The 14,666-nt window shown below is 35.6% G+C and overlaps 1 protein-coding gene across 2 annotated transcripts in view; it reads right to left on the bottom strand.

Moving 5' to 3' along the window:
• Window positions 1-308: 308 nt before the first annotated feature.
• Spt6 (transcription elongation factor Spt6) overlaps window positions 309-14,666 on the bottom strand; it is a 44,176-nt gene continuing 29,818 nt past the window's right edge. For both annotated transcript variants that reach the window (XM_089636626.1, XM_089636627.1), the window contains 11 exons: window positions 14,486-14,633; window positions 13,903-14,051; window positions 13,076-13,323; window positions 10,896-11,100; window positions 10,364-10,460; window positions 7,694-7,905; window positions 6,864-7,110; window positions 5,491-5,606; window positions 4,753-4,967; window positions 908-1,045; window positions 309-616 (listed from right to left, as the gene is read on the bottom strand). In XM_089636626.1, coding sequence (XP_089492752.1) covers window positions 397-616; window positions 908-1,045; window positions 4,753-4,967; window positions 5,491-5,606; window positions 6,864-7,110; window positions 7,694-7,905; window positions 10,364-10,460; window positions 10,896-11,100; window positions 13,076-13,323; window positions 13,903-14,051; window positions 14,486-14,633 — 1,995 coding nt within the window. In that variant the 3' untranslated portion in view covers window positions 309-396. The remainder of the gene's footprint in view (window positions 617-907; window positions 1,046-4,752; window positions 4,968-5,490; window positions 5,607-6,863; window positions 7,111-7,693; window positions 7,906-10,363; window positions 10,461-10,895; window positions 11,101-13,075; window positions 13,324-13,902; window positions 14,052-14,485; window positions 14,634-14,666) is intronic.

The raw sequence follows: 14,666 nt of genomic DNA, 5'->3' as shown, positions 1-14,666 counted from the left end.
CGCCATTAATTTATATATGAAAAGTTTTTGTCACAATCCCCAGAACACAAAAACAATATTCATAGTAAAAATATTATCATAAATAAGAATATTAAAGAGAATGATTATCTTTTATAATGTTTAAAGCTAAAGGTAACCATATAAAATAGAACAGTGGTAAAACAGAACATGATAATTTTTTTTTTTTAAGTTAGATAATATTTTTTTCATGGATTTTCTGTTTTGTCTCTGTTCTGTTTTGTTATGGAACCAAAGCCAACATGTTTTTGGCTTAAAAACAATCATAAAAAAAATATTGCAATACATAATAATTTTTCATTCATTTCTTTATTATTAGGATGGAATTCACGTGTACAGTTCATGTATTTCACAATAGTTCTATCCACATTCACACATCTAGTTCTCATCGTAGAGCGGGGTGGCGTCTCCCAGGGACATGGAGCGAGGGGAGGTGTTGGTGTGGGGGGTGCTGCGGGCGGAGCGGGGAGAACGACCCCCGACGGAGCCCGATTGGCGGGAGCTGCGGCCCGACGGGGACGGCTGGGGCTGCCGGCTGTCGTACTGCGGGGTCTTGCGGCCCATACCGGGGTCCTCGTAGCGGGGGGTTCGGTTGGAGCTATAAAGAAATTTAATTACAATTATTTTTTATAGAAAGTCAAACATTCTCAGAATTGCGGAAAATATTGCTTGTGCAATGATGGAGGACTTATTTAGCAGAAGCATTGAACCCACGATGCCCAAGGCAGAAAAAGATGAATTTAAGACCAAAAATTATTATTTTTTTTAGATAGCTTTTAATCCCTCGAAAATGAATTAAGGGATAATGTGTTGAAGAAATCCCTAACATTTGTATGTTTGAAACACTGACAATTTTTTTATTGGGGACTACTGTAAAATATATATATACCTTCCACGAGGGGTATTTCTACCATCACTCCTGGGAGTGCCGCTGGAGCCGTCTTTGTTCTTCAGTTTCGCCCAGGCTTCTGCTGCTTTCTGCCAGTCCATAGGGTCGTTATTGAATGAGGCGGCAGGTCTGCTGTTACTATAAAAAATTAGATAATTAGATCTCTAAGCACAACATATCATATTATTTTAAGCAAATTTTTTGTACAATATTGTTCAATATACTATCCACCGCAAGTGGTTAGCCAGTAACCCTATCATTGTAATTCTCTAATGACAGCAAAAATATCAATAAATTCCATACAAAAATTAGTAAATGCACGGGTTGACTCAGTTACTCTCTACAAAGTGCATGTTTTATTTGCCAATATGGATTATGTAAGAGTAGGTTAGGTAGTTAAAGTAGGTGTGCTGACTCCTTAATGGTGTCATATACTAGTAGTTCTGTGAACAGTAGACCTCGCGTTCAAATAAGTATGTTTATAATTTTCACTTATTTAATAAACAAAAAACCAAAATTTCCTCTGAAATCGTAAGATTGGAAAGTAGGAACTTAAATACCTACCTACTTCATTATACAGGGTGGCCACAAAAAACGGATTTCAAAATTCCCTGATAATTCCAGGTTTTCCAGGGCAGTTTCTATATTTTTCCCTGATATGTTCGTTATATCGTTCAAAATTTTTATTTTTGAAACACGATTTTCATCTACGCCAGAAAATTAGAACAGATACATAAATAAAGGGAATTCCGTCATCTAAAGCATTTATTATTTCCTTGCACCACAATGATCTATTCAAAACAAAATACACTTATTACAAATTTATGATATTTCGCCTGAAGACAATTTGTGTACAAATGAAAAGACCAGACAAAAATAGACAAATAAACAAAAGTAAGTACAGTAGAACCACGATAATTCGAAAAAACGCGTAATTCGAAATTTTCGCCAAAAAAATTTCCGCAGAAAATTTTTTTCATACAAATTTTTTTTTAATTCGAAATTCGTTAATTCGTAATTCGAAATTTATTTTTGTCCGCGCACGAAAATTTGTTCGTGAAATTCGAAAAAATTTGATTTTTGCGAAAATAAATCGTAATATTTCGTAAATCTGAATCTAAAAGTCAGCCGTGGCGGTAAAACGCCGAAAAATGTATTTTTACGTGGTTATACATCGTCCTAATTAGTATTATTATTTTGTAAATCTGAATCGATTTACACTGGAATGTTGTATTTGTTCAAATTTATTTCGAATATCCGAGTTTGAAGGGCCGAGAAAATACGTTTTACGCGGATATATGTCGTAGTTTTACGAGTTTACACCAAATATCTGTATTTAAAGGGTCGGCCGCGACGAAACTCGGCCGTGAAATTTCGATTTACGTGTAAATGTATCGTATATTTACGAATTTATTTCAAATATTTGAATTTAAATGGCCCGCTGCGACGGAAATCGGCCGCGAAATCTCGATTTACGCGTAAATATATAGTATTTTTACGAATTTATTTCGAATATCTGAATTTTAAAGGGCCCGCCGCGACGGAAATCGGACGCGAAATTTCAATTTACGCGGAAATATATCGTATTTTTACTAACTTTACTTCGAATATCCGAGTTAAAAAATACGGCGCGACGGAAATCGGCCAAAAAATTTCGATTCACGCCGAAATATGACATATTTTTACTAATTTACTTCAAATATCTGAACTTAAAAGGCCGGCCGCGACGAAAAACTGCCGATAAAATTTGATTTACGCGGAAACATTTCATATTTTTACGAATTTACATCAAATATCTTAATTTAAAGGGTCGGCCGCGACGGAAATCGGCCGCGCATTCTCGATTTACACGGAAATATATCGTATTTTTGCGAATTTTTTTCGAATCTGAATTTTAAGAGCCGGCCGCAACGGAATACGGCCGCGAATTCTCGTTTAACGCGGAAATATATCGTATTTTTACGAATTTAAATTCAGATATTTGAAATAATGGGCCGGCTGCGACGGAAAATTACCGCGAAATCTCGATTTACGCGGAAATATATCGTATTTTTACGAATATCTCAATTTAAAGGGTAGGCCGCGACCGAAATCGGCAGCGAAATCTCGATTTACGCGTAAAAATATTGCATTTTTACGAATTTATTGCGAATATCTGAATTTAAAGGGCCCGCCGCTACGGTAATCGGCCGCGAAAATATATTAATAATAATTGGTATTAATACGAATTTACAACTAAAATACCAACCGGATTTGAAGAGGCGGCCGAGAAAATCGATTTTCGGCGTATTTTTTTTTTTTTTTTTCATAAAAATTCGAATAACGTGGGAATTCGTTAATTCGAAATTTGATTTTTGATGTCCCGTGGATTTAGAATTAACGAGGTTCTACTGTATTGACACTTTGTAAAAATGTTGATAATGATGATCTTTAAATTTTATTACGACCGTACTGGGTGTCCGACCCTTTTGACACTTTGTTGTAACTTTGCTAGCTTTTTCTTTACAGATTTCGCACCTACACCAAGGCGGGTGGTTTACGACATGATTGTGTTGCAAGAGCTATTTACGAAAATAATAATAAAAAAATATCTAGTTTGTATTTGTCGGCATATCTTTTGTTACACACGCCGCAAGTAAAAGTAATAAAACACAACTTTGGGACTTCACAAATCGTAAATAACGAATTTCGTTTTATTTTTGGAATTCCCTGATATTTTAAGAATATTTTAAAATTCCCTGACATTTCCCTGATAATTCCCGGTTCGGTAAAATTCCCTGATAATTCCCGGTTTTCCCGGTTTTCCAGGTCTGTGGCCACCCTGTTATAGGTCATAAATATTTTACATTATTTTTTGTGTTTTTTTTTTTAAATAAGGAATTATAAAATTTGTCCAGTGGTATGTCACCATCTTAGTGAATTTTTTTTTTACAAAATTTCTTCAGGCCGGTAGCTACCATAATATTGATTATTTCGATTTGACAGTTTGTAGTAGGAATTATGATCAGGCGAACTCTGGCAGAATAAAAAGGTAGTATCATAGTAGGTAACACGGTCACCATCTTGAACCGGAACATAACAAACAAATTTAGAGATGAAATGCCAAATGGTCAAGTTAAAACAGGACTTCGCTATGCTCAGTCAATTATTCAACCACCACTTAACACGTTGAACGCCATGTAGGTCACCGGTGACCTCATAACGAAAATCGTCATTTTTCTCCCATAGCGCCATGACGGTCACCGGTGACCGCAGTTAATTTTCTTGATTTTCATAGAAAATTTTAGTAAAAAAAAAAAGGAATACTATTTGACGGTCGCCGATGCCATCTGAGTTTTTTTTTTTTCAATTTAAAATGGTAATTTTTCTTCATTTCCACAATGGCGTCCAACGTGTTAAATTCTTATGGGGAGGTTAAATGCTCGCTAGAACGACTCAGGCTTTATTTATAGAGGCATTGACCGCAACATGTGACGGTGTTCTTGACAGCAATTAACTACATAGCAAACACCTAAATTTAGTCCACATTGGTTTGTACTTTACAGATCAAACTTTGTCTTAAAATTATACTATGCATGTTCAACTTTTACATCTCTCCAATTGGTACAAGGCAATACCATAGTCTAACAAGAAAGTTGCAAAAGATTGATTTCTTGCAGTATCTTACATAGTTTTGAGGGATGGTGTTCTACAGTATGCATTCACAGATACGATTTCTGAAATGGCGACGAATTTCACACTGCCGTCTGAAACGTTGGCTAAAAGAGCGCAACACGGCGTAATAACCAAAAGACGTAAAATAAACCATTGTACGTTGATTAAAAGTAAGCAATATAAGCAAATACCTAGTATGTGAAGGTGTGTTAGTATGCGGGTACGGCTGCTGGTAGTGGTGATGCGGGCTGGGGGGCGGGGGTTGGTGACGACGAGGGGTAGCCGCCCCGGGATGCAGGAACACGTCGGTTTGCGGCGGCGCGCCGGTGTAGCGCGGGGTGGCGGTAGAGTGATGCGGCGTGCCGTATGGTGTCATATAGGGGGTCTGCGCCGATGGGGTGTAAGGCTGGATCAAAATAACAACTTATTAAAATATTGTTATCGTTACTAACCTAATTTTATCTAACAGTTGAAGAAGAAGATTATATGCACTAGATTAAATGAAACATGAAACAGAACAAGAAACAGAAAATCAAAAGGTAACGGTCGCAAATGGGATTCGAACCCAGGATCTCTGTCTTATTGTGATAATGCTTTTAATTACTCAGCCTTTGAAACCTGTTTTTATATTCCGTGTCTTGTTCTATTTCATTTACATTTATTAGTATTATCTTCTTCTCTTCTTCAATGATAAAATATTATATTGATGGGTATAAAACCTTTAAAAAAATATTTCAATAATATTAAAAATACTTTTTATGCACATCTGCTTTTTTTTACATGACTAACTCCCAGGTTACAAATAACCTTATTTATATTTGAATTGCTCCTGCTGATGCAGGTTTGGTTATTTTTAAGTTTTTTTCCATAAAAATGGTATATTCTTTAATGTGGCAAAAGAAAGTAAAAAAGTTAGTAAAATTACTTACAGTATTGATGTACATATTTCCAGGAGTGTGGGGATAGGTGGCGGCCTGTGACAAGGAGTGCAGCATATGAGATGGTATCGTTTGTGCTACTCTTTGAATGGCTTCCGTTGACATACCTGTAGATGAAGAAATTTACATTCAAATATCTAAGTACAATAGTCAAATTGATTCACAACAATTATCTTATTGGGGTAGAACAAAGGCTTTAGGGTTAAAGTAAATTCTTAGAAAATGAGAAATCGTTGTAATTTTAATCTTTTTTTCTATATTCTTATCAGTTTTTTTTTCAAATATTTATAGACGTTTCGAGTCAAAATGTTCTGGTAAGTTTTTTCATTGACATTTTCATGTTTATTTTAAAATTTAATTTTTTTTAAATATTAAAATATTAGTATTTAGAAATAACAATGTCAATTTCAAATAAAAACATCTGAAAAATAATTTAATCTAGTTTTTAAAATGGCATTTGTACGACAACTTCAAAATATATATATTTTTTTATTTTTTATTTATTTAGTACAGGTGATGATACAATGACACATGTAGATAAAAAATACTTTGACTGCCCAACTAGGAGGAATTCCCGTTAAATAAATAAGAAATATATAGCACATATTTAAAATACCTCCGAAATTCCATTAGAAATTTCACCGTGGTTGGGACTAGTAGGTAAAACTATTTAAAAGCCTGAAGGGTTAACCTCTCAGACAAAGACTTTTATTTACTATGTGTTCCTTTGAGAACTGTCAAAACGTGATAATTTGTGTTATTTACGAGTTTTGCTAAAAGCTTCATAACTCACGTTTTGGGAAACGTAGCCTCATTCTAAAAAATGTTTTGGAAAGATTATGAAATCCACTATCGCATTGTGTTGTTATACGTAAATATTTGCGTTTCTAAATATACATTTTATGAAAACGTCAAAAATATGTAAAAATCGCTTACCATTATTTCAAAGCCGTGAAAAATGTACCTTTTTCTGAGTATCATAAAGAAATAACACTTTATATATTGAAGAAATATAATTAAAAACTATTAGTCACCTCAAAATATTAACCGTTCAAACTAAAATATTTTTAATAAATTATTTAGAAACGCAATAAATTATGAACGAACAAGATGACAGATTCAATCGGCTTAGATAATGCACCTCTACGTTCCATAGATATTCTTGAATACAGACGCGTAGCGTTATTCATTATCAATACTCTGTTTTTTAAATCATGGCAATCCGTATACTAGTGATGGAAATAAATCGATTTTTGTAAAATCTAGCGCGTTTACGTGAAAAGACGTTCTAATGTCTTGACCGCTATTATCATATTTACGTCTTTTGACATTCTAATGTTCTGAGTGGTTAAGAAGATACTAACCTCCACTAGGCGTGTGAGTATTGTACGGCGTCCTGACAGAGTTATTGTTGGTGCTGCCGCCCCTCGGGGTGGAGGGCGTGGCCCCCGGGATGGGGTCCTTGAAGTGCTCCTTGAACCATCTGAGCAGCGCGCCCACCGACTCGAAGATCTGCTGGCGGAAGCGATAGCCCTCGGGGGTGACGGTGACATATTCGTGCCGGCAGCGCTGGACCGGCAGGTAGGACAGCATGAATTTGCCGGGGTAGTTCTAACGAAACAAAAATTGAATTTAGATAAATAATTATCACGTGAATTCAAGAATAAAAGTAAATACGAATAAATATAAGTGCCGGGAATCTTCCCACTAAAAACTCACAAGAGAGAACTGATATCATGAAATTTGTACAGTTTTTACAGCTAGGAATTTGTGGATGAATGTAAATATTTTAAGTATGCAAAGTCACTTCCAGCATGAGCTATGGAGCTTTGAAATCTCCATTGACAGTTAAAAAACGAAGCACTAATATACTTATAGGAAAGCAATACATACTGCTGTGACAATCCATAAATTAAAACTTTAGTCAAAAAATGTTCATTGAAATTGGTGGTAGTAGTCTCAATTGAACCTACAGCAACCAAATACAGGTGGCAGTAAAAAATCCCATGAAATAAAGAATTCAAAATATCTTTTTAGGTAATGGCGGTTAACAGCAATATTGCTTTCTTGTGACCGTAGAGTTGGATCTATATTTTTCAAATGTAGATCCCGGGTGAAGTCAGATAATGACATGAATAAATAAACTTCTACTGAATTAAAAGATACATCACAGGCATAATTTTAGTTGTCTTACCTTAGCAGCAGATAGGAAGTAATGAATCTTGTTTGAATTCTTCTTCTTTTCTTCCTTCAAAGCTTCTTCCATTTTATCCCTCATTCCGCCGAGGTTCTTGTAGTATTTGAATGAAATGATATCTCTAGCGTGGGCGGCCATGGGAGTTACGTGACGGGCGATGATTTCATCCAGGTCTTCAAATTCCTCATTGCCGATCCAAAGACTTCGACCTAAAAGTAAAAAATGTTAACAATAAGACTTTCACCTAAAATACTCGCCGCAATTCCAGATAGACAATGTCCAGTTGGTCCACTTCCAGAGGGACCAACAACAAATTTAAATAAATAAAAATTGTTAAAGCCAATACGTAGACAATACTTGATTGACATTTTTATTTTTGTAACTAATCCAGTAGAGGTATATCCGAAGGCAAAATTAATGTATAAGGTCGACACTAGGGTTTTCAAATCCCAAACCTTTTTCTAATCCCGTGGGATTGCAGGATAGAATATAGAAATCCCGCAGGATCACACAGAAAGTTTAATTATTTGTTGTCAATTATCTATCTTAGTATATTATAAAAAAAGACACAAAAAAGGTAACATAGTAAGTCATTTAACACATTGTAATCGGATCACGTATTAATACGTTTTTAGCAAATTAATGCTAGAGAGCGGATCACGTATTTATACGTTTTTGATAGATTGTTAGTGGAGCGCGGGTCACGTTAAAATATGGGTTCCAATATACTTGAGTTTTCACTATATAGCATCTGTAGGGTTGTAGCCATGCAATAATAATTTTTATTTTACATTTAGAAATAATTTTTGTGTATAATTTGTAAAATAAAGGATGTTATGTAAAAAAAATATTATTTTTTTCAAAACTTTCCTACTTTATGTGAAATTCTGCACTAGTTTAACGATGAAGAATACATTTCTAAATATAATAAAATAAATAATTTGCAAAAAGAATTATTGAAATCAAACAAATATTTTTGAAGTTATCGCAATTTTTCTAGAGGTCTACGTTAGCGCAAAATTACGCGAAAAATCACCCGTTACCAGCCTAGTACGCGGCCGAAAACTGCCCGATCAAAAAGTGTTAAGTGGACTTTTGTATCAATTATCTTTGGTACTATGTAGTAATGTTAGAAAAAGATATTGAAAAGGTAACATAATAAGTATTTGAAGAAGATTTTGATCTACATAAATAAAAATGTAAATGTTTGTTTGTTCAAAATCTTAAATCTCCTAAAGTTCTTCACGGATTGCTTTGAAATTTTGACACAACGTTGAATTCAAATACGCATGTGTTTTTATATACCTATATTATATAAATGTCACTTGCGACAGGTAAAAAAATGCTTTTTTTTTTTAAACAGCGCCATGTGTTGTACGTAAAAGCAACACACGCTATTGTTTATCTATCTGCACAGTCCAACTGAGCCACAACAACGCGTGCCGGGGTACAGCTAGTAAAAAATAAGATCATAAAATTGTAACAATACTGACGGGACTCTCCATAGTCATTTGAGATTAATCATCTTTGGTACTAGTAATATTATTAAAAAAATTCATTAAAAAACATAATGTATTAAGTATTTTAAGAAGATAGACACAAAAAAATAAGATTGTAAAAACATAAACTATGCCATTCCCTATGAGATTCCTGTCACCCATACTTAAACAGACATTTGAGCATAAAAGCCCAGCATCAGAAAACGTTCTCTATGCTTCCACACTAGTTGGCTGAACTGTCATCAAGAAGGTGGGTGCTAATTGAAGGAATCTCCCACTGTTACTCCTGTCTTCAAAAAGTGACATTTCTTTGAAATTCGTTTGAAATTTCCACATCAGTTTCGGTATGTTTTTGGTATAAATTTTGTATTTTTTAATCTCTTCGATTCTTCAACACTGCAAATATAGATACAAATATCCCTAGGGGTTAATGGACGGAGGCCGCTGAAGAAGCCAAGGACAGGGACGCCTGAAGATGCCTTGTCGAAGCGGTGGACTCCCGACACAAATAGAAGAGGTGGAAGAAGATGAAATGACAATGCAATAAATAAGACAACAAAATGTAATAGGGTTTTCCAATAAGAGGTGTTATTTTGAAAAGCCCGCTATTTCGGTAGATGTTACTTTTGAAGCTGTCATTTTTTGACATTTGACAAGTAGAAACTACGCCATTAATAAAAATGGAACGATACACGCTTCAACAACGCATTTAAATTATTAAAATTCACTTGAGTGAATCAAATGCAAATCATCTTGAGTGATGAGGCCCATTTCCACCTCGGTGGCTTCGTCAACAAGCAAAATTGTCGCATCTGGGGCTCGGAAAACCCAAGAGTTATTGAAAAGCCTCTCTATCCTCAACGTGTGACTGTTTGGTGCGGTTTATTGTCCGGCGGAGTCATTGGACCTTACTTTTTCGAAAATGAGGCTGGAGCAACAGTTACGGTGAATGGATTGCGCTATCGAGAGATGATTAATGATTTTTTATGGCCGGAATTGGATGGTATTGATCTGGACAACGTTTACTTTCAACAAGACAGCGCTACGTGCCACACAAGCAACGAAACCATTGATCTTTTACGAGTGAATATCAAAATAACACCTCTTATTGGAAAACCCTGTATATATAGTTTTTCAATTTTTAAATAGAAAATATTTTTCAAATTACCTAATGAGAATGGGTTTTCTTTTCCTTCTTCCCGGACATCAATATGCTGGTATATGTTATCTGTTACTTTCCATGTTACAGTCAAATGATCAGAGCCCTAGAAAGAAATTCACATTGAAAGTAAATGTATTTTAAATAACAAAAATATTTTGATAAGCTTACAGGAGATTCTTGTTTTTTTTTTAAAAAGAAAGACAAACATTCCCGGGTTACGAATAACCTGACAATATTTGAAAATCTCCTTCTACCACCACAGTAAGCGGAAAATGTTGCTTGTGTTGTGATGGAGGACTTAGCCAGCCTAGGAATTGAACACACTAAGCCTGGGTGGGACCCAAGCGCGATGTCAACTCGGCCACCGACCGGTTGAATATAATTATGTTGAGAGGAATGTGGGGGAAGAGGAAGAAGAGAAAAAGAGAAGGTTAGGAAGTGTTTAAAATTAAATTTTGTGATCAAAATAAGGTATCAATTTAAATTTAATAAAACATTTTAATTAATTTTGTAGAATTCGTATGTGGTGATTGCTTACTTTACTGCTAGGCCTAATGATAGCCTCTCCCGGGTCCATATTGGCTAGAATCTTTTCAGACTCAGAGAAGGAGATATTGTGGAAGGCGGGATGAACTATGACCCTCTTTGTGTACTGCTGTCTTTGTTTGATCTGTTTGGCATCGACTTCTTTCTTATTTTCCTTATCCTCGGCTTCTTGGTCGTAGAATGGGTCCTTGGAAGGTCTGGGGGAAAAGAAATTACAGTTAATAAAGTAAGACAAAGGAAAAATAATATTTGAATAATTCCTCCTACGTCCATCATTATAGATGGAAAATGTTGCTTGGGCAATGATGGAGAATTTAGCTAGAAGAAGCATTGAAGTTGTGACACCCGGGCGGGAACCCAATGTATTTGACCTGGAAAAAATGACAGAAAGCACCTGGAATAAGGGAATCTAAAGTGCTTATTGAAATAGACGGTCCAAACCCCAAAAATCCAAGCGAAAATTCAATATATAAACTTATTAAGGGAGCTATCAGGCCTTGCTAGGAGTAGCTGTTGGACGAACAAGCATTAATAACCATAGAAAATGTGAAGAGGATGGAGAAACGCAGATTCATCTATGGTGTCAATGTCCCTCTTTGATAGAAAGAAGATTCAAATACCAGAGGAGCAACATTACGGAACCAGGAGACACTTTTTTAAAGCGACTGGACTGCTCTAAAAAGAATAAGATTGAACATGGGAGATACAGTGAAACACTCTTATAAGGTACTTCAAGCGATTGGCATTTACAGTAAAACTCGCTTAAGAAGTTCCCACTTAAGAAGTTTTCACGCTTAAGAAGTTTTGATTTTTGGTCCCTTGAAAATTCCATACAAAAAACACGATTTTTTCCCACATAAGAAGTTTTAGAGCTAAAACTGCTTCCCGCCTAAGAGGTTTTAGAAATTCGGTGGTAAAATCAACACAAACGAAATATTGTGTCGCAAAATATTTAAAATGAACCTTTTTCCAAGTCATAAATTGAAAGACGTTGACTGAAACCCATACCTAGTACCTGAGACCATAAAACCCTTTGTCGGCCGCCGGGCCGTAAGCCGTAACCTGCCGTAACCAATAAATAAACTAAATACCCCGTCTCCTAATCCCCTAACTAGGTAAAATAACAATGGAACGAATAAACAATGCGGAATTATGCAACAAATATGCAAGCGTCTTTAAGGCCGAAATAACATGAAAGATTATATTAAACTCAACCTTAATGACAACGTGGGCTAGATCTACATTTGCATACATTTGACGCCTCCTTCAATAATCTTCCCTTTGATAATGAACATAGAGATGTTTCGTAATATTATTGTATAAAATTTTTATTCCATCGAATTTCTAAAACACGAAAAACTTTTCATAATCTATCGGATCACGGTTAATACGGAATATTTCACCTTTAAATACTCATTTATTTCACATTCCCACCTTTTTCTAAATACATATGTAATACTAATTACCATGATAACTAGAAGATGTACATATATTTTTTTTTTTTGACCGCTTGGATCATATGAGCTTGTTTTCACGACAATTTAACGTAGGTAGACATAGGAATGACGTATGCCCCGGACTCGAGTTATTAAATGGCTAAAATTGAATCCCACTTAAGAAGTTTTCCCACTTAAGAAGTTTTTTTTCCCCGGTCCCTTGGAAAACTTCTTAAGAGAGTTTCACTGTAAAAAGTTCTTTAGTGGGAAAACCTCTTAAGTGGGTTTAATTTGGCCATTTTTTAAATTGTTGGTTTCAATGGACCAAAAAACATAATTTATTAAGTTTGAAGTTTCTCATGGGGTAAACCCATTTGGAGTGTATTTTGTTGGATAACTTTTTTTGATTCGAGCTTTTGTTTTCCAGTAAACCGAGTGCAAAGTTTGAATTAATCATCACATCTGAAAAAATCAGTTGCTAGGAGGTTAATATCAGCTGTTAAAAGTATTTTAAAATAAGTCGAAGCCTAGACTCAGCTTCAAGAGTTTTTTAAGCCTTTTTGATTGTTGCAAAAATGTATTTTTGGGTTCTCTATACGATGTAGATTCACCAGTTTTCCATTCGTACTGCGAGTTTACGAGGACACGTGTATATGAGGGTTTCACTGTATCTAACCCAATGGGGCCGATGTTCCGAGTGTTTACACGAGCTATGCAGACAGATGACACAACTAACCTCCAGTCATGATTCTTATCCAGCAGATCGGAGCTCTTGGACGAGCACTCCACCGAAAAGCGTTCCACATCGATCTTGGTCACCCGGCAGTGGATGGTCTGCCCTTGGCGCACCCTCTCGGCGGGGTCGTCCACGTGCTTGTCCGACAGGTTCTTCACGTGGATGTAGCCCGAGAGACCGCTGTCCAGGCGCACCCGAACACCGGTGGCTTGGCCGGGACAGGCTCCAGCGTCAAAGTGGCACCATACCTGTTAAAAAATTATAGAAAAATGTAAATAGAGTTTTTACAAACTAATAGATTATACATAAATACAATAAATGATCATTTTACAAACATAATATAGAAACATAAACTAATTATTTTTAATTTGATATAGGATGAAGAGGTTTTGAATATATCGAAAAGGTCTGTATATGTATTGTCAGTTGGGTGAAATCGCGCTAGTGGTGTGTGATACGGATAGTTGCTATTGTTTTCACAGTGGAAAAGATGGTGGAGTCAAGTAGATTTAACAATTTAACGATTTCACATTAATATTTATGAGGATTAGAATGGCAGAAAAATAAGAAAATTACTTAAACTAACACAATATGTGATCTAGAGCAGCAGTTCCCAATAAGTGGAACACTTACCCCAAGGAGTGTATGAGGTTGCATCCTCACTTTTCTTATGCCATCTCTTTCATATTAGATGTCAGTCGCATGGTCTTATACTAAACATAAAAAGCTCTATTCCTCATGATGGAAATGATGTTGCGAGCTGAAAATAGTTATATGACATGCTTCAGCACAGATTTTGTTTCATAGTTAGGATTAGTTTTATTTACCTCTGAAAGTTCCGGGAAATCATTCTTTCGGCAAAACTGACACTGCCACATTCCAGTTTCATCGTTCCTCACAGGATTGGCTGCGTCCAGTTGCTCTCTCGGGGGTTTCCTGTGGGAAATTCCTGCTACAGTTGCCAGAACCATTTTACCTGAAAACAGAAAAGTGTTAAATAAACAGTCAACTAATTATACTGATTGACAAATTACCTTGCCAAGTCAGGAAGTTAAAAAGTTAACATTGAGAAAATGGGGAATAAATTAATATAAATTTCACGTTGAAAGCTAAGCATTGGTAATATATTCTTATGTGAAAGTTTTAAAAACCAAATATACTGACAGTCAATCAATCAAAACACAGATAATAGAAACAAAAGGAAATATGGCATGGAAGTGTGCAGACTAGCTCACCTAGCTACAACCAAACTACACAAACTATCAAATCGGTGGAGTCAATAAAAGTTATGTGTTTGGAGTGTAGACGCGATTTGCAGTAAGTGGTTCATGGCCCACATTCCTTGTTTCTAGTATACATGGTAGTAAGTCACGGCAGTATCCATTGGTAAATATTTAGTATGGTGCTTACCAATGTAGAATGTTTCGGGCGTTTCTTTGGTCAGCATGTCGAAGAGTTCCCCAGGGTTTGCAGATCTAAATGCGGCCCTCAAATCTTTGTATCTACAGTTTAATTCTGCTCTGATATCGTACAGGGTTATACTTTTGTTTCCGAAGCCCTGAAATAAAAAACAACGATTATGATATGGAAA

The sequence above is a fragment of the Hesperophylax consimilis genome, chromosome 10, assembly GCF_061612785.1.
Source record: "Hesperophylax consimilis isolate HC1 chromosome 10, BYU_Hcon_1.0, whole genome shotgun sequence".
Lineage (NCBI taxonomy): Eukaryota > Metazoa > Arthropoda > Insecta > Trichoptera > Limnephilidae > Hesperophylax > Hesperophylax consimilis.
This window is presented reverse-complemented; position numbering and strand designations above follow the sequence as displayed.